Source organism: Oreochromis niloticus, linkage group LG7 (genome assembly GCF_001858045.2).
Source record: "Oreochromis niloticus isolate F11D_XX linkage group LG7, O_niloticus_UMD_NMBU, whole genome shotgun sequence".
Taxonomy (NCBI): Eukaryota; Metazoa; Chordata; class Actinopteri; order Cichliformes; family Cichlidae; genus Oreochromis; species Oreochromis niloticus.
The window spans coordinates 58,420,176-58,439,652 of NC_031972.2; the positions used below are offsets into that span (position 1 = coordinate 58,420,176).

General features: G+C 37.9%; 2 protein-coding genes across 4 annotated transcripts in view; both read left to right on the top strand.

Moving 5' to 3' along the window:
- The first annotated feature begins 656 nt into the window (after positions 1-656).
- ehf (ets homologous factor) lies at positions 657-7,325 on the top strand. Of its 3 annotated transcripts, none has more exons than XM_003440473.5 (9): positions 657-850; positions 3,286-3,424; positions 3,791-4,048; positions 5,224-5,268; positions 5,401-5,445; positions 5,531-5,593; positions 5,677-5,721; positions 5,821-6,016; positions 6,589-7,325. In XM_003440473.5, exons 2-9 carry the CDS (start codon positions 3,349-3,351, stop codon positions 6,686-6,688), a joined length of 828 nt encoding a protein of 275 aa, XP_003440521.1. In that variant the 5' UTR covers positions 657-850; positions 3,286-3,348; the 3' UTR covers positions 6,689-7,325. The 3 variants fall into 3 exon arrangements, with proteins under 3 accessions (XP_003440521.1, XP_019217494.1, XP_005471037.1); XM_019361949.1 differs by having other exon boundaries at positions 5,404-5,445; XM_005470980.3 differs by having other exon boundaries at positions 5,425-5,445.
- Positions 7,326-12,121: 4,796 nt separating this feature from the next.
- Positions 12,122-19,477, top strand: part of pdhx (pyruvate dehydrogenase complex component X) — a 35,442-nt gene continuing 28,086 nt past the window's right edge. The window contains exons 1-3 of the mRNA XM_003440501.5: positions 12,122-12,297; positions 14,650-14,733; positions 17,265-17,365. Of these exons, the coding sequence (XP_003440549.1) occupies positions 12,162-12,297; positions 14,650-14,733; positions 17,265-17,365 (321 nt within the window). The 5' untranslated portion in view covers positions 12,122-12,161. The remainder of the gene's footprint in view (positions 12,298-14,649; positions 14,734-17,264; positions 17,366-19,477) is intronic.

Here is a 19,477-nt window from a genome sequence, read left to right on the forward strand (position 1 = left end):
TGATTGCAACGTGGTGAGGCCACGCATTGCTCTGAGTGAGTCTGAAACAAGCTCCCCCTAATAGTGATCATCACTCAGAGACAAATTTAATATGCAAATTCAAAGCTGAAAGAGGCCACAGTGTAAAATTATAGACATTTATAAACGTCTAACCCCTATAACCCCATTTTATTACAGTCTTTTCAGGCACACAGTTACTAATGTTTCTTTGTCAGTTCCAGCAACTTTAAAAGAGTAAAAGGAACAAATTCTCTCAGGCCCTCCTACCAAACTGTCAGCACCTCGTTCATCATGATGAAATAAAGCAAGCAACTGTTTTCCTGCATAATAGCACAGAGGGAAGTTTCTCTAAGGTTAAGCACTATTTTGAGAAACCACATGAACTTTGAGGATTTAAACTTTGTGGTCTATTGTATGTGTATCTGTGTACATGTTTCCTCATAAGTGTAAGCTTTTCTGCGTGAGTGAGCTTGCGTTTGTGTGCTTGACTCCGTGAGAGGAAACGCTGCCAACAGAGATAATAAAAAGTTTTGTCAGGTGTGTGTGTGGATCTGTTTTATGTTTCTGTGTGTGGGTGTGCATTATGCAAATACCTATCTGGTATGAGCATGAACAGGTAGCCAATTGGAGTGGGATAAGGAAGTTAACAGGATAAAAAACCCATTGTGGTGGGGCAGCACCTGCAGTTTCTACATGCTTCTGTTAATTCTAAGCTTTCGTTAGCAAAAGGACTCACCTTATCTGACTTTACACTCTAGTAAACTACGGTGCCGGAATCTCAGGAGACTGTTGAAAGCGGATCTTCGCGAGACCTCTAACAGGTCTGGTCAGACTCCATTCTACTGCTCTGGTAGGCTGCCACACTGGTTCTAGATAATCAGCACTAATGACTGGTTGCAGTATAATTAACACGAAGGCTCAAAGTGTACTATTTCATTTCAAAATCATAATAAGAATTCTCAATATGCTTTAATATGCTGATGCTTTACCGTGTTTTAGTCAGGTGGGCAATGCATGTGGTATTTTCATTTCACAGTTTGTCTCTTGTTACAATACTTTTTAGTTATGCATTGGCTAGACTATCTGTTTCACTCATACAGGACATCATCACTTTTAAAGACACTAAAAGCTGTATTGTATAATTCACAAAGTGAATCTTTAAGAGGTACCGCTTTGAGGTTAATGTTCAAAACTGTGCATAAACCCTGAACTTAACTATATCTGTTCACATTTACTTTGAAAATATGAAAAATCTTTACAAATCAATTTTGTGCAATAAAATACAAAATTAAATAAAAATGAAATACAAAATTAAAAATAAAGACAAATAAGATTTTAAAAAGCCCACCAAGTTACTTTCAGTTATGTTTCAGTGCTACCACAAGGCTTTGGCTCTGACTTAAAGGGAAAGCAGCCAGTCTTGTCAAGAGCAGACAAAATGTTCATGTTAACTTATTCTTCAACTGTTGCTCGTCTCCTTGCATCATGACATATCCTGTGCAATGAGTTTTCTCTGTGACTTGGCCGACAGCATATTGATTCATGACTGTGACTCTTTTCTATTGGACTGCTGCGTGCTAGTTGTATTGACAGAAACAACTTTCTGTAGCAGAAACGACTCTCTTGTTAAGATACGTGCTTGGCACTTGTAGTACTCGTAGATTGAAGATACACACATGAGAGATTTGAGCTGATTGGCAGCTGAGGAGATGTTCTGCTTTGATATGACGAATGTATACCTTATCTTCTGTAGAAATCTAATTCATAAATCTTGGCTTTTGTTTGCTATAAAACTGTTTTGCTAGGTCTTTAAAGCGATAAATTTGTCTAACTGTATGCAGATGTGTTATCCTGGCGACTCAGTGTTTACTGAAGAAATGTGTGACATGGCTTGGAGCTATTTTGTTTATAACCTACCATAAAACTGCAGCCAAGGTTTTCTATGGAACAGTCAGAGTACTGTGTACTACACTGTTTAATGTGTAGCCATTTAAAACACGTATCTCATCTGCTAGCCTTTCATAGTTTCATTATTATGTAGTGAGTCAGTACAATTTAGAATAACAGCACTCACACCTGAGCAGCTCTTCATGTCATTTTGGGCAGATACAGATTTAAAGAAGATTTTAAGAAAAATAATAAATGATTGTCCCAAAACTTTAAGCTTTATTTATACGATCCCATCAATACCAACAGCACTTCATTTCTTTTAACAACAGCACTATTAGCTGGACGTTTGGATTTCTATGTCTGCATTATGTTCTGAACATTCAGAGGGAAATTCAGTGCAACGGTAACAGAAAACCAGATGCTGGCAGTGGACCATCGAAGATATGACTAAGCTATTGTGCACATGCAACACTTCTGCTACCAAAACAGTGGAGGTGGTGAAATTCAGACTGACTTTATTTACATGGAATGCAAATATACTTGTGGTTACATTTGAAACATGTCTTTATTTACTTTTTATATGTGAACACCTCACCCTTCAAAAGTAACTGCACCTGTGAATAACGAGTCCTCAGTGAGTCGATATTACGCTAATAAAATCAACTCAACAGGGACATAAGCTGCTGTACTGTAATTGCATATAATGATTAAGCGGAGCTTACCTTTCTGTTAGTCTTCTGCTACTTTACTTCTTCGAGGAAGACGCTACAAGCCAACCAAAAATATGATTACACCACTGAAGAACAAATTAAATTCATGTTTTAAGCTGGGCAAAAACAAATAGATTAGACCTTGATTAAAATACAAAACCCAACAGACCCTTTTTTCATAACGAGTACACAACATGCCCAACCTGCCACCTGTGCTGACACAGAATTAGTTTGTTACCACGCTTTGATGGTAACAAACAATCAGACCTGCGCTTGATTTTAATGCTGAGATTTTGACACCTGTGGTTACCACAATAACAGCGAGAAGAATGTAAAAATAAGGGAAAACATTTACAGAGCAGCTACTTTCCAGATGGCAGTTAGCTCGAATACACTGAATACTGCTACAGCAGATATGTGAAGCAGCAGCTGCAGCATTTGCTGTCTGCATTATTAGCACGTTACTTTAGCTTTGATGCAATGTAAAGAGGACAGTGTCTGTGCTGACATCCTGTGAATCTGTTGTGCTTCAGTAAAGTAGATTCAGTCATGCATGAGATGTATACATAATCTTTTAATATGGAATGTCATCGTCAAGGTCAAAAGTTCAATTTTCTTTACCTTTATCTAGGCGAGTATGTGTGCATCCATGGGTGACAGATTATTTTTGAATCTGTCTATACAGTAAAGTACTACCCTCCTGCCTCAGCCCCTGGGCCATGGTACATCTGAGCATAGAAGTAGCAGTATGAGTGTAACTACATCCACCACCCTCGACAGCCAGCTGACCAGTGCCTGGGGCCCTGCTAACCCCTATCCTGATGGTGAGGATAATTGCACACACTGACACAATCAGAATGAGGCCTACTGTATTCTTATTCCTACTCTTATATTCTGAAGACTCCAGTTCACTCAGTGGTTACAAAGCTGCAATTCAAAATGTAAATAATTCAACAATTAGCAGCTAATGTATTGTTCACCTGGAGAGTCCAGAGGTCTGAAAAACAAGGCATGAATTAGACATACCCAGCTGAGAAATAGTTCTACAGTAAATGAATTTGCCAGTTAATTGTTGACAAATACCTTTGCTTGTGGGAGTCACACTTCCCTCATCAGATACACCTTTACAATCAAACGAAATTAAGTCACTGTTAAGTCTAACAAAAGAGCAATTATGTCTGTGCCTGCAGGTTCATTGGTGATGGCTGGTTACACGAGTCGTCTGTGGCCTCATGAGTCCCAGCCTCAGTTCTGGAGTAAGTACCAAGTGTGGGAATGGCTGCAGCAAGTTATGGACATGCACCAAATTGATGCCTCCAGCATCCCATTCCAAAACTTTGACATCGATGGCCATCAGCTTTGCAGCCTAAGCTACCAGGACTTCATCCGTGCAGCTGGCAGCGTGGGGCCCATTCTCTTCCACAGCATCACAGAGCTCAAGTGGAGCGGTACGTCTAAAAACTCTGGGGGAGAGGTTTAAGGGGCAGCAAAGGAAGATGATTAGTGCCAATAAAAAAGAAGCTGGGTGATCCGAGTTGTGTCTGGAACGAGGTCTTGATGATGAGTTGTTGAGAATGGATTGCAGAGCTGGTCAGGCGGTCGCACAACATGCTGCTGTAGAGGGGCAAAAGATTGCTTAGAGCCAAAGAGATGATGGATTTGTTGTTTGCTCTTGCTAGAATGGGTTTCCTAACAAAGCACAAAGGGGGTGTGAAGCTGAGAAACAAGCTGAGAATTGGTTCATCCATTGTTTTTTTAATTAGAGTTTTTAAACAAACTCAAAACGTTTTTCTTTTCCTTTTTTTGTTTCTTAGGCCTAATCCTTCATGTTTCTGGCTTATACCTGTTGCAACTGTATGTATAGCATGTGGCTAAATAAGAACATAAAATAATACAAATTTATGTAAATTACACGAGCAGACTATATTTTATCTAGCAAATAAAGCTAATACCTTTTCAAGAGTAGCACCAATAGATCTAGCACAACAGGTTTAACCCTGAGGTTACAAAGAATTTCGAGGTAAACTGAACCTAGAGAACAGTTCTGCTATTGTTGTAACCAACTGTAAGAAACCAGCTCAGTTTCTTGAGATAAGGTGTCATATTTTAATACATCAAATATTGTTCTCACACTGATTGTGGTCACAGGGTGTTATTGCTATATGAGTTTGAAGACATTGGTGGTTATTGGAATTTAGAATACATTTCTGATGTTACTACTTTTTTTGGTCAAAAAAGGTTTGTTGGTGCTTCTCTGTTGCTTTACCCATTTCTACTGAGACGGCCAGAAAATGAGAGAGAGGAGTACAGAAAGTAATTTGTTGACCAATCCCTCAATACCAGCCATTTTGAAAATAGTGAATGTACTGGCTCTGTTTGCTCTGGAAATGCAACAACATCTTCTTGTTTGGGCTTGTAAAAAAGTGGCTGCATATGCCATAAATTACCATGCAATACAAGAGATTTATTGCTAGGTGGGCTGGAAAATCTAACTAATATACATTAGGCTGACCCTAATAGGGTAATGGATTTTGAATGTCTATTAATAAGCATTATGACTTAAAAGTTAATTTGCAATTTATGCTTATATTTCATTTATTTTTCCGTCCATATCTCTGCACAGGCCAGTACCACGTGGATATAGGGCAAATGGAAAGCAAACCTGAATGTAAGAGTCCTTCACACAAAATGTTAGCCAAAAACACAAACATCAGCATTATAATGAATACATTTTCCTGTTCATTGTACTCGTTGTGTTATTGTCCTAATTAAGCCTGCTTCCTACCTATTTCTTTCACAGTAGACTTCTCTTGTCCATTTCCAGATGTCAGCTATCCACCTGGAGGTACTGCTGTGATATTACTGCTATCGTCTATTCAAGTTTTATTCATCACAGACAAAAAATATTGACTTGACTTCTTTCTTTTTAGAAATCTATGACCCCTCGGTTCACCCCCTTGCACCTGTTGCCTCTCCCAGGGCTCCTAGTCCAGGTGAAGATTTATTTGTACTATATAGAGAGCAACAAACTGTGTAACTGAAAATTATGTTTCACAATTAATAATCTCTTTCCCAGATATCAAACGATCTTTCACCCGTCCACATCCAGTCAAAAAACACAGTAAGTAATAGAAAAAAATCTTTATAAATTAATGCCTTTTATGTAATTTTGATGTTTATTAAACAACCACTATCTACGTTTTTGTTGTTTTTACCAAAGACCCAAGGGGGACCCATTTGTGGGAGTTTATCAGGGACATTCTACTGAATCCAGAGCGAAACCCAGGACTGATAAAGTGGGAGGATCGGACAGAGGGTATTTTTCGTTTCCTGAAGTCAGAGGCAGTGGCACAATTATGGGGCAAGAAGAAAAATAACAGCAGCATGACTTACGAGAAACTAAGCCGTGCAATGAGGTACAACCCCTCACAGCTCTCTTACATTACTTATTCAAATATAAACTTTATGTTTGCATACAATAAACACACAATCACAATTAAGACGTTAGGATGTTGTTTGTCTCAGATTGGTGCTGTCAGTAACTGACAACTGCAACTGGGGTGCAAGAATTTAAACTCTGTCTGAAATGCAAGCACAAAGCTAAAGTCGCACAAGCGAGTATATGTATGAAGTTGCCAGTCTTTTTCTAAACAGAAAGTTAAGAGCAAGTAAACTGTAAATTGTGAGGTAGCCCAAGGTGATAGAACCTGAATTGTCAGTAAGTTTCCTGGCATTTCCAGCAAATGGCAGATAAGAACGCAAAGAATCTTTTGCATTTCAACTGTCAGTTGAAATGCAAAAGATTGGAAGTTATCGGAAAGTACTACGGATTATTTTGAACTGACTGGGGGAAAATGGAGTGAAACACAAACAGCAGTAAAACTTTACTTAATTCAGTCAATCCAACTAAGTGAAATATGCAAGACTTTTTTTTCATATATGTTTTTGATAACCTAAAATGACTTTATTTGTCCGTCCTGTCTTACAGATATTACTACAAAAGAGAAATCCTAGAACGAGTAGATGGCCGAAGGCTGGTTTACAAGTTTGGAAGAAATGCAAGAGGATGGAGAGAGTCAGACAAGTGACGGTTTCATTAATTTATGTTTTATTTGGTGTTGTGTGCTTAATGCTTTATTATAGTTTGCATTGGCTGTTTTTGATGACGACATGTTTAAACTGTTTTTCTGTCTGTTTTTTTTTTATTTTAATTCATAACTTTGTTGTGATACTGCACTGAAATATTCTTTACTGTGCCTTAATAGCAGTCAAACCTCAGATATGGTCACTTAAAATCTTGCTTTAAAAAGATGAAAAAAAAATGATAATAACCAATTTTTTAAAGAGTTTTCAGATGTTTCTTTTCAAACAGATGCTTTTTCCAAGTACCAAAAGAGCACATGTTGATAACACATTCAAAGCACATGTGGCAAAGAAATGTATGTAGCGTGTTTTGACACTGATACTGTGAAGTGTACTTTGGAAAGGATGATTGTTCACTGCTTAAAAACCAAACAAAAAAAAAGAAACAATAATAAGAAAAAATAATAAGGCCAAAGCACAGCACTGAAATACCAGAATACATAAACTGGTGATGAACTAGAAATATTTACAACGTAACAATATGGTTTGTACTATTTCATACTTTGCATCAATTGAACTGTCCAGAAAGTGTGTAAATGTTTGTTGATATTACAAATAAAGCTTGTAACTGTTTTTATTTTATGAAACTCTTTATTTTCCTGAATTCCGTGTGTACAATCTGAATGTAAATTAAGAAACTGAAATCCGTCCATCCATTTTTTTAACTGCTTATTCAATTCAGGGTGTCAGGGACTGGAGCCGGTCCCAGCTGTCATTAGGCGAGAGCAGATACTCTGGACAAGCACACTCGCATTCACACCTACGGCCAATTTAGAATCACCAGCTAACGAGCATGTCTTTGGACTGCGGTAGGGAAGCCAGAGTGAACCCGAGCAAGCACAGGGAGAACATTCAAATTCCAAATATAAAAGCCCCAGGACCTGAGACTGAATTCAAGAATTTTAGTTGTATGAATCAGCATTGGACATTTACATGTAAATCAGCATTTGGCTTCAGTCTAATATGCAAACTGCAGCTATTCTTGCCCAAACTTGAACAATATTGATGAGCTACAGAGTGCTGTTTAGATCCACAAGTGAAAGCCTTGTTTCCACTAAATCTGTTACAAGCTTGACTCTGAAAAGCCATGCACTTAAAGATAGTGCTGGTAGTTACTGCTTTATCATGACAGTGTGAAATGCCACACAGTTAATTGTTTGCCACTGTGTGCCGTAGCTGCCAAGCTGGTTCCTGCAGGCAGCAGACAAATGAGAGGGCCTTGATGGCCAGCAAGATAAAGGTAGTGCCAGTAAAAGACTGCCTTCTTTGGCTTGCATTTGCAAGCAAATCCATGGCTAATCTTAACTTTGATTAATCTGGCTTTTGCAAGCCTTCTTTACATATTGATGACTGACACCACGTTCAGTCGTTATCTTTTGCACTTTCGCACTGTGCTGCACTGCATTGTTTTCAGTTTAGTCACTATTCTGTCTTATGCGTATGCGTCATAAGGCAATAACTGCATGCTGTAGACTGAAAGACAATACATGTCCTGTTCTTAAAGTATAATTGTCAATAGCTTGTGATCAGAACTGATGGAATGTATGAAGGATAAACAGAACACTCCTTATTGGTGAAAAAACATATCTGAGTAGAGGCGTTTCAAGGATGGGTGAATGAATTGATGTAAAGTGGTACAAACAGAATCTTCCTGATTGGACTGAAATAATTGCTAGTGATTGTCGTATTGTTGTATTACATGAAGTAATGTAATTCAAAATGAAGTGTTTCTTCATCAAATCCCATTGTTTGTTTTTAGAGTTATTATCAAGAAATCACACTCTATAGTTTCTCTGGAGCTGCTTTTGTTATGATCCATACATACATTTGAAATGTATACAAAATCAAACGTAGTTGTATTTAAGGCTCGATGTATACAAAGTTACAGATTGTACATGACCCTTAAATAGTGAAAGGAAAATGGAAAATGTCAACTATAGTTAAAAAAAAAGTATCAAATCAAGTGTCAAAATCAGTTAACTGAATTTTTTTTTAAAGCAGCTTTGTGTCATAACATCCGTTGTGAACTTCCTAAAATTTACTTCTCACAAATAAGACACATAATTAATGAAGAAAGAAATGATAATGAAATTAATCTGTGCTGTTTATGTGACAAGAAAATTTCAAAATTGACTAACAAAACTAATGCTCTGGATACTCATGGCGAAAGATGCAACTGTCAAGCAAACACCAAGGCAGATATTGAATTGTGTATTATGTAACCATTACTGCATTTGCCCGTGATACCATACCAGTAAGTGGTTTAAGGCAAATTAAGGCTCATTGCACATGAACGCTGATATACTGTATTACAAAGAGATGAATTGGGAAATTAATGAATGTAATGACCAGAAGCACAGGAATACATCAACAGCTCACATTTAGCCTTAGTTTGACTTTGTAATAATATTAAGCACATTATATCACTGCTGTGAGCTGTGATAAGACAAGACTTTGATGTGAGTCACTGAAGATGATTGAGCAGTTATGCAAATGTTAGACTCACGTAACCTCTGCAGACAAGAGCATGATTTTCCTAACAGACCACTGCCCAGTGATCACAAATCGTAGCTTTACATACTTCTGATACTGTGACACGAATAGTGCTGTATGTGACCGAATGGCTCCCAGAAGCAAGCTGCACGTATGACAAGACACCATATCTGACAAATTCAAGAGAGCACCGTTAAACCAGCGTGACATGTATTTACAGGACTTGGTTCTAAGTCATCGAGTGCTGGTAACGAAAGCATTCATGCAAACATGCGCCCAAACCGGTTGTAACAGATCTGGGAAGGAAGAAAAAAACACATTTGCACCTGAGGAGATATTTAATCCATGTGCCTCACTTTAGCACTTTGAATTCTTGTGTGAGTTTTTTGTTTGTTTTTTTGTTTTTTTTTACAGACATGCTATTATAATAAGAACAGTCCAGACAATTGTCTAGGAAGATGACAACAAAATCTACATGGGGTGGAATTATCTAGTGGTCTCCTTGTTCTGATTTATTAGACAATGGCTGCCTTTGTTTGGCCAAAAAGCATATGCAATACCTCCCCACAAGTACCTTTATCTCTTATAGTTACAAAATGATTTTCTGATTTGAATAAACCAAGCAAAGGGTATTTTATTATTTAAAAGGGAGAGCATTAATTCAATCAGATAGATTCAAGAGGAAGAACAGGGAAGTGATAAAAGATAGCCTAAGCATGGGCATGAAGACAGCAAGATGTGATTTTATGTCTGCATCCCATGCCAATAAGTGGGGCTATTGTGTTCTCTCAGTGGATACACTGGCTCAGCTTATCTGGGCCCCTTATCATTTTTGTCTCATACTCAAATGGACCTGTGAGGCGTCCAACCCAACACTGTGAGTTGGAAAGATTAGTGCTGTGTCACTGATGCAGCTTTGCTTTTTGGGGGTAGGGGCAGGTCTATCTAACAGTTTATTACCCATTACAAAATGACACACTAGATCATAGTCTTATGATAAGGAAGGAAAGTAGCATTTAAACTACTTGTGAAGAAGGAAGAGTGAAGAAATTAAGTATTTTGGTTTTTCTTCTGCATTTGCATTAAACAAAAACTAATTCTGAAATGACCTTTGTTCATATTTTTTGCTGTAACCAAAAACATGAGGAAGTATTCATGAAAATGCACAAATTATTTGTTTCCAGTATGTAACGAAGCCAATATCCTTTGTAGATTTTGGAGTTCCCATTAATGTTTATTTCCTTGTCTGCATTTGGCCATTAATTGAAGCTGTAATTTCCTTGTGTCAACCAAAAAAAAAATAGGTAGAATTTCAGTGTCAAGTCTACATTTTTTTGCAAAAAACATGAAGGTTAAACGCATTAGTATTATATTTGAAATGTGTGATAATGTTTTTTGGCGTGAAATAAAACACAAAGTTCATTATTTCTGCTGTTATTTAAAATAGTTAAATAACTGTTTTATTGAGTAAAGTCACAAGATTTCCTAAACCCAAACACAATGCTCATTTTTCTTGGTTTGACTGAATTTCCCTTATCCTCAGTGAAAACAAAGTTCAAAAATAATTTGAACATCAAAATATTAAAAGCATATAAACCAGCTCTACCACTGTTGCAAAACCAAAGCAGCTAAATAAAACCATCCACCATTACCTCTGTTATTTATATTTCTTGTTAAAATCTCATGAAAATAAAGACTGCAGGATCAAATGTTCACACTGGTATGTTTTTTTCCCAGAATAGTCATGATACTGTCTTGGACACAGTTCGCTACCAGCAGCACAACTGAGATTGATGACAGATGACGATAAAGTTCAGGATAGATATGACATTTACTCATTTTCTGGGCTTGTTTTGTTTTCAGACAGGTAGCATTTTACTAAAAATCTATTGTTGTCAAAAAGTTGCAAAGTAATAAACTCTGGTGTCTTCATACATTTTTCTATTCAGTCAAAACTGTGTGAGAAATAAATAAATATACTAAATAGATCAATCCTAGGCTATATAATATTTGTGCAACAGTTTTTTGTTTGTTTGTTTTTTATGTAATTTGCCTGTTGAGCCAAAAAAGATCTTGCCTGACAGCAAGATCTTTCCTGGTTCCAAAAGTGCTGCATGCATGTTCTCACTGTGTCTATGTGGGTTATCTCTTCCTCCCACAATCCAAAGACATGCATGTTAGGCTGTGATACACTGAGCTCTCCAGCGTGTACCCCACCTTTTTCCCTTTGACAGCTGGGATAGGCCCCAGTCCCCCTTCAACCCTGAATGAATAAGCAGAATAAAAATGGATAAAGAAACATTTTGAATTAAATGTCGTTGGTAATATGTGTGCAATTTACAATGCATTTATTACAAACATTTTTGTCTAAAAGTCTCTGAGTTACAGAGAGAAATACTAAACCAACGACACACTCTTCCATAATGAAAACACTTGTTTTATAGATGAATTAATAAATAGTTTTGTTGTGGTAACGGGAATGAATTTGTTCTTCTCACAGCCTGGCTCTGCGTACATATCTTTCCTCTTCGATGTAGTACTAACAACAACAACAGTTTCAGCATGAGCATCGACCCTTTTCATCCTTTAACAAATTACCTTCACAGCAGAGGGCAGTAGTTCACTGAGTCTATTTAAAAGCGACAAAACTACATTGTAAAAGCACTTGAAGGACCAATATAGGTAGGACTCTTGTTGCCTGCTCGTTAATGTCAACACGAGCTTATAATACATTTATCACCGGGGTAATTTTTTTCATTGGTCCAGTGTTTGTGTTTGAACATTTTTCTGTGCTTCATGTTTTTCTTTTAAAAATACAGATTTTATGGTAGAAAACGGCTCTGTCTTTCTTCACCCCACCCCCCTCCTTGTTTTTTTGTCGTCAGGCATCTGTATGGACACGTCTCGGCGACGGAGGACGATAACATGGCGGCCTCCTTGCGTTTGGGTCGTCAGGGAATGTTATTTGGCCTCAGACTGAATAATTTTAATAAATGTTTAAGGTCGACACACCAATGGCAAGACCAAGTCAGACACTTCTTTCGGTCGCCATGGGTACTCGGTAAGTGTTGACAGTTTACCAGGTAAATGGCTGTTGCCCTTTCTGTGCTGACAATCGCTGGCATTTGCAATCGTCACTACCCTTTAATGGTGCAACGTTACTTTGCTCTCGTTTTGTCATGGCATGACAGATAGCAGCAGTGTTGGTAAATGAGAGGGTTGGCATGAGTGTTAAACGAAAAGTGTGATGGTTATTTTTTGCAGTTAACTGTATGGAAATCTGCTAATACCGCTTTCTAAATCACTTGGATTATCTTGCATCCCTCCAACCAGTCCTATTTCTCTCCCTGTAAGCCAACTTCCCTCATCAAAGCTGTGTCACGTTTGTAGCAGTACCATTAAATCTTAAAAAAAGAATATTAGCTCCAAAAAGTTCTAACAGTGAAGCGGCAAGGAGGAGAAAGAGTGAAGGTAGATGAATTTAAATACGTAAGGTCAAACATCCAAAACAATAAACAGTGCAAAAGAGAGGTGAAGATAGTGTAGACAGGGTGCAGATGAGTGTCAGATGTGATTTGTGATAGTAGAATGAGTGAAAGGGAAGGTTTACATGATGGCAGCCAGACCTGCTGTGATCTAAGGTCTGGAGACAGTGACACTGACTAAAAGACAGGAGACAGAGTTGGAGATGCTAAGATTTCCATTGGGAGTGAAAAGAATGGACAAAATTAACACTGAGTATATCAGAGGGAGAGCTCAAATTGAACGTTTTGACAAAGTTAGAGGCGAGGCTGAGATGGTTTGGATATATTCAGAGAAAAGATAATGGATATGCTGGGCAAAAGGTATTGAATGTGGAGCTGCTTGGCAGGAGGAAAAGAGGAAAGACCACAGAGGATGTAGTGGAGAAGATACAGACGGTTGGTGTGACAAAATCGGACGTTGGGGATAGGGTGCTATGGAGGCTGATCTGTTGCCATGACTCTTAAAGGGTTCCAAATGTGGTATATCAGAACTTTATTTAAAGGCAGCTTATTGCGAAACCTTAAACTAGCTCTTTCATGATGATGTTGTTTTAGGGCACTGGCACTTCACTATTTGCAGATTTGAAGAGATGCACTGAAGCTGTTCTGGTGGAACTTGTTGTGCCCATGATATGCCCATGATTCCCACGCTTAATTACATTTTTGTTTTCCCATTGTGACATGTAAACATGTCAGTGATGAAAATAAAATATTCAGTCCCAAATTCACTGTGAGCATATGGATTTCATATGGAAAGTTACACAGATGTCATTCTTTGACAGTGAATCTCATCCAGAAATAAATCTTTAAGCATGAAGAAGATAAAATATAAACAGACAGATTTTCTGTTTTTGAGTACTGAAGCAACACGTATGACATATAAATACACAACTCTTTACACATTGAAGTTTTGCACCACTGCCAAACATACAGCAGGTGGCAGCAGCTCACAGTTTGGCTCAAGACCACGCAACATGAAACAAAGGCCATGTAACACCCTCAATAAAAACTAACATACCAAAAATTTGAATCATCGAATCCCCAAATAATTTCATTTTTTATTTTACATTACATGTATATGACTTTAATCAGTTTAAGTTGACTAACTCGACTGCCTGAGTTTTATTATGTAAGATTAATTTAAAGTGTGGAGTCAAATGGAAAGGTTTTTTTTTTTTTTAACTTTTAGTTTTTGGTTTTCTTTTACCTGTTTGGGTTAATCTTGTATTCTGCTAACAGAAGCTTTTTTAAAAAAAATATATGCATAAAAAATATCATGCATAAAAAAATTCTATTATAAATGACTGTAATATGTGTGTAGTTCAGTGAACATAAAGAATGTGTAAAATAAAGGGCTATGCATTTTAAGTTGTACGGTGTTTGAGCTCTAAACCTTATTTTTGTTGCTTTCAGCTTTACTACCATATGTAGTAAAGCCGTGATCTTGGATGTATGTTTTCTTCTGGCAGCCTGAAGCTCTAGTGTGAACTGTGGCCTTCTGTGTGACTACAGATGGTGACAGTTGGGGACCACAATGATACAAATGCCTCTGCAGCTTCTGGTGCGGTGTCATCCAGGAGCACAGTTGTATAAGTGACATGGCAGCATTTTCATGGTACTGCTGTCTCTTGTGCTCTGCTGCAAGTTGAACATACTGACCCCCAAGGGCTTTGTTCGAGCTATTCAGTGTTACTTCTGAGCTTGTTACTTGATGCATTTTGACATTCACATATTTTAGATGAAATTGCAAAACCTTACTGGAAGGGCTAATTTTTTTTCTCTTCTGAAAGAAGGGGGGTGGGTGGGGAGGTGTTTTAAATTTAAACTAATGAAACCCTTGACATTATGTGTCGTCGTAAATCATATGTTATTTTCTTTCTCTCCTCTAGGTGTCAGTCCACTCAAAGTGCAGATGCCCGCACTCTCTCCTACCATGGAGCAGGGAAACATAGTCAAATGGCTGAAGAAGGAAGGTAAAGAAAGCACATGTTGACAAAAGACTTTATTAGAAAATTTAACAGACACTCATCACACATTTGTACTGAGCTTCTTTGACAGATTTTAAACCTCTGTGCGTTTTAATGTGTTATCCAAAGGGACAGATGCTTCACTTTTCTTGTACTTGTAATATCCTCCCCTGTAGTGCTTTTGTAAATTGAATGCTCAGTTGGTTTCCAAATATATTCAGTTCTTAAAGTAAGAGAGGGAGGCCTGAGAAATGGGTCACCTGAGGGCCTCTGGTGGCTAATTGGCTCAAGGACCATGGCAGTCATTATCAGTCACTGTTTAGCAACTCTGCATAGCCAGGATCCTTAGCCACACACTCATTTATCAAGAGGCCAGATGCTGAATTCTGATTGGCTTCTCTGCTGTGTTGCTATGTGCTGTGACTTGACGTTAGATGTGAGTTTGTTTGTGTGTGAGTGAGTAAGAAAGGTGGAAAAAAACAGATGAATTATTTAAGAAAAATATATCTACAATACTACAGCTGCTTGAACTCATATTTGAACAGGATCTATCTGAAAGGGTCAAATGAATCCTTTATCATTTTTTTCAGCAAAACATTGAAACAATAGTGAAAAGGTTCATTTTAGGAGAATTTATTTTTACAGGTATTCTTGAGTGAGCCATAGCATTAAAACCATGTCTAATATATTTATTACAGTAGTGTGCAGAAATCACACTGATGTAGACGTCTCCAAAAACGTATTCTCAGACTTTACATAGTTAGGTGCAACAAACTATTAAAGCGTGCAAAAATGCATGGATGCACACTATATGTGGTGTGCTATATTTGTACATTTCTAACGAGCTTGAAAGTCAATATTTGGATTTTGAAGGATTCAAAGCCAACCATTCGAAACAGTGCAGCACCATGCTACACTAAATCTATATGAATTTGAGAAATCGGATAAGCTGGATTTGTGTACTTTGTTGCCTCTGCATCACTGACAGTCCTGGTTGTTGTTAATAGATTTTTAGCTTATCGTTCTACATATGCCATTGTAGTCGGTGTAATATCACTTAAAAAGGTTTAAATTTCTGTGGACTTGGCATAGATGTTCGCTTGATTAGATCAACTAATTAGATTTTGATGATCAAGGATCACACTCACTCTGTCCATACTCTAGAATAAAGTCCTAATTATGACAGTACACAGTGTTTAATATGGTAAATGATTGGGCAATTACATTTATATCTAAGAGGTCACATTGACTATGACATCATAATGTCCTGAAAAAAAAATGCTGAAACTTGATTGGTGGTAGATGAATTCTTCAGCAAGGCACAAGGCTAGTTTTGTCATTATGTCCATTGCACTCAAGTAGAGCAAAGGTGAAAATGCCCAGGGTCACCTTTTTTAATCTTTATTTGTGCACATTGCACCTCACCCCAGGGGTCATGTGGTGTTAAAACCTCATACCAATCCAATCTGTATTAACTCTCAGGGGCTTCCAAGATCAATACTCCCTCTGCTCTTCCAACCTTCCCCCATTTCTTTCCAACTAATCTTTCCTTAACCTACCCTATTTTTGTGTTTGTTTGTTCTTTCCTACACCTCATCCTGCCTGAAATAAATCCTATACATTTAGAAAATTATTAGCAATTTTGCAAAATATTTTTTTAGGCATGCTGTTTTCAAAATTTGTGCTACATTCCTATGTTATGTATCCTCTCACAGCTGATTAAAATGTGACCAGATATCAAATTTGGGTAACCCTTTTTCACGCCCTGGCCTTGGGGAAGCCAGAGCGCAACACAAAAATGACCTACATTTTATAAACCTTATCTGTTCCAACCACTTCCTGTTATCACACAGCCAATAAGAAGATTCACTCATATTGATCCTGGTCTTGACTGTGTCCGTGAAATTGATTGAAATTGACTGCAAAAGCCGGTTTTTGGTTTCCTTTTTTTTTTTTTTTTTTTTTTTTTTTGCCAAAGAACTGACAACATCAATTTGTTTCTGTCTTTACTGAAATCCCATTTCAGTTGCAACAAAAAATGTGAATTTTCTTAAGTATCTGGGCATTACAGAACCAGTGGTTCCTAATTGCTATCCTATTTCTTTGCAAATCAGATGATAATATATTCCAGCTCTTTCATGAAGTGGACTAGTGAGAACCTACTGGGACAGCCAACGATCTTGCCTTCTATCAGACTTGCTGCATTTTCAGATCTCACATTCTTTCCCATGAAACATTGATTGGGTCTTTCATTTGATATGTAAGCTGGAGGAGAAACGTTTTTTGCATAACCTTTTTGTTCTTTGAGTGGAATTCCTTCATTTTTATGCAACAAATATGTTCTCTTTGTGTATAAAGTGCGATTCAAAGTACTACTGATGATTGTGATTCATGCATTCATGATAGAATGAATAAAAGCTGCACTTCCACAAAGGTCCGAAACACTGCCAGAAAATATAAAATTTGGTGTTGAAATACCAAACAAATGTTTATTTTATTATCTGAAAGTTCTCAGATGTGTTTGTTTACGTCTTCAGGTGAGGCAGTGGCAGCAGGTGATGCTCTTTGCGAGATTGAGACTGACAAGGCTGTGGTTACCATGGAATCTAACGATGACGGCGTCTTGGCGAAGATATTGGTGAGTGAGCAAAAATACACATGTAGCTGTTCTAACACAGATTATTAGAAAAGGGAATTTATTTGCAAAGAGCAGGCATACTTGGGCCTTGGGTATGATTTTATTACATAAGTTATTAAGTGGAAGGTCTGAGGATGTGTTTAGATGTGTGTGCGGTTGTTAATGTTATGTTACGGAATCGTTTAAATTAACGCAGGATATCATCATCTTTTAAGGCTCCTTCATTGACTTTGTTAATTGGCTGTGCTTGTTAAATAACTTTCACTTTCCAGTGACAGCAAAGCTTTGACAAGGTGCCTTTACTGACAGATATTTCTTTCTTTCCATCCCCCAAGTCTGCTGGCTGTTTGAATTTTTAATAGGCTGCCAAAGACCAACCGATTAGTTTTCTTTTATCAGTACGCCATTTTTTTTTTTCTCTCAGAAAGATAAAAAATATTTTCTATCTATTGCTTTATGAATACATGTTTCTGATTTAATGACTTTGTGCAAGGGGAATCAGAGGTAATTTCCCAATAATTTCGGCAAGATTTGCCTTAATTTAAAAGAAAAAATAGGAATAGTGGTTGGGTATTTTCTGCGTATGTTCCTGTAAATGCACAAAACCCAAAATATTGCTTCATGTCACAAAGAGTGCCTTATGTAATTATTATACAATATGTTCTCTGGCTGTGTAATTTTGGAAATGCTCAAGTTGTAGTGACGCCTGGGAGCAAGAGGGTTTAATTAGGCGATGTGTTTGAAACCACACCAAAAACAAATACACAGCCAGTTCTCGCAAGCAGATATACTCACAAATATACACCCAGATACACTGACAATTCGGAGTATACGATAGACTAATTTTTCAGTTATAAACCTTTTTTATATTTATATATAAATATATATACATATATATGTATGTGTGTGTGTGTGTGTGTGTGTGTGTGTGTGTGTGTGTACATTATAATAAAATATATATAAAAAAAAAAACACCCAGCACGCCCCTGCGGGCGGTTTATCCTTCAAGCTCGGGTCCTCTACCAGAGGCCTGGGAGCTTGAGGGTCCTGCGCAGTATCTTAGCTGTTCCCAGGACTGCGCTCTTCTGGACAGAGATCTCCGATGTTGTTCCCGGGATCTGCTGGAGCCACTCGCCTAGCTTGGGAGTCACCGCACCTAGTGCTCCGATTACCACGGGGACCACCGTTACCTTCACCCTCCACATCCTCTCGAGCTCTTCTCTGAGCCCTTGGTATTTCTCCAGCTTCTCGTGTTCCTTCTTCCTGATATTGCTGTCATTCGGAACCGCTACATCGATCACTACAACCGTCTTCTTCTGTTTGTCTACCACCACTATGTCCGGTTGGTTAGCCACCACCATTTTGTCCGTCTGCATCTGGAAGTCCCACAGGATCTTAGCTCGGTCATTCTCCATCACCCTTGGGGGCATCTCCTATTTTGACCTCGGGACTTCCAGGTTATACTCGGCACAGATGTTCCTGTACACTATGCCGGCCACTTGGTTATGGCGCTCCATGTATGCCTTGCCTGCTAGCATCTTGCACCCTGCTGTTATGTGCTGGATTGTCTCAGGGGCATCTTTACACAGCCTGCACCTGGGGTCTTGCCTGGTGTGATAGACCCCAGCCTCTATGGATCTTGTACTCAGAGCTTGTTCTTGTGCTGCCATGATTAGTGCCTCTGTGCTGTCTTTCAGTCCAGCTTTGTCCAGCCACTGGTAGGATTTCTGCATATCAGCCACCTCCTCTATCTGCCGGTGGTGTGTATATATATATATATATATATATATATATATATATATATATATATATATATATATATATATATATATATATATATTATTATAATCTATACTCTCACCCATGTTGTGAACAAGTTTTATGCATTAACATGCAAAAAAAAAAATTATATATATATATATATAAATTTTTTTTTTTTTTTTTTGTCTTCACTTGGTTGCACTTTTTCACATTCCCTTACTCCATCCTTGTCTTAGCTACTGTGTGGATGAAGTAGTTTCCATAGCAACCATCGAAGAATTGGGGGTAGGGGCTTTAGCTGGCAGAGATAGATGGTCTACATTAGATAAGCCCCCAAGCTTTCATTCTATC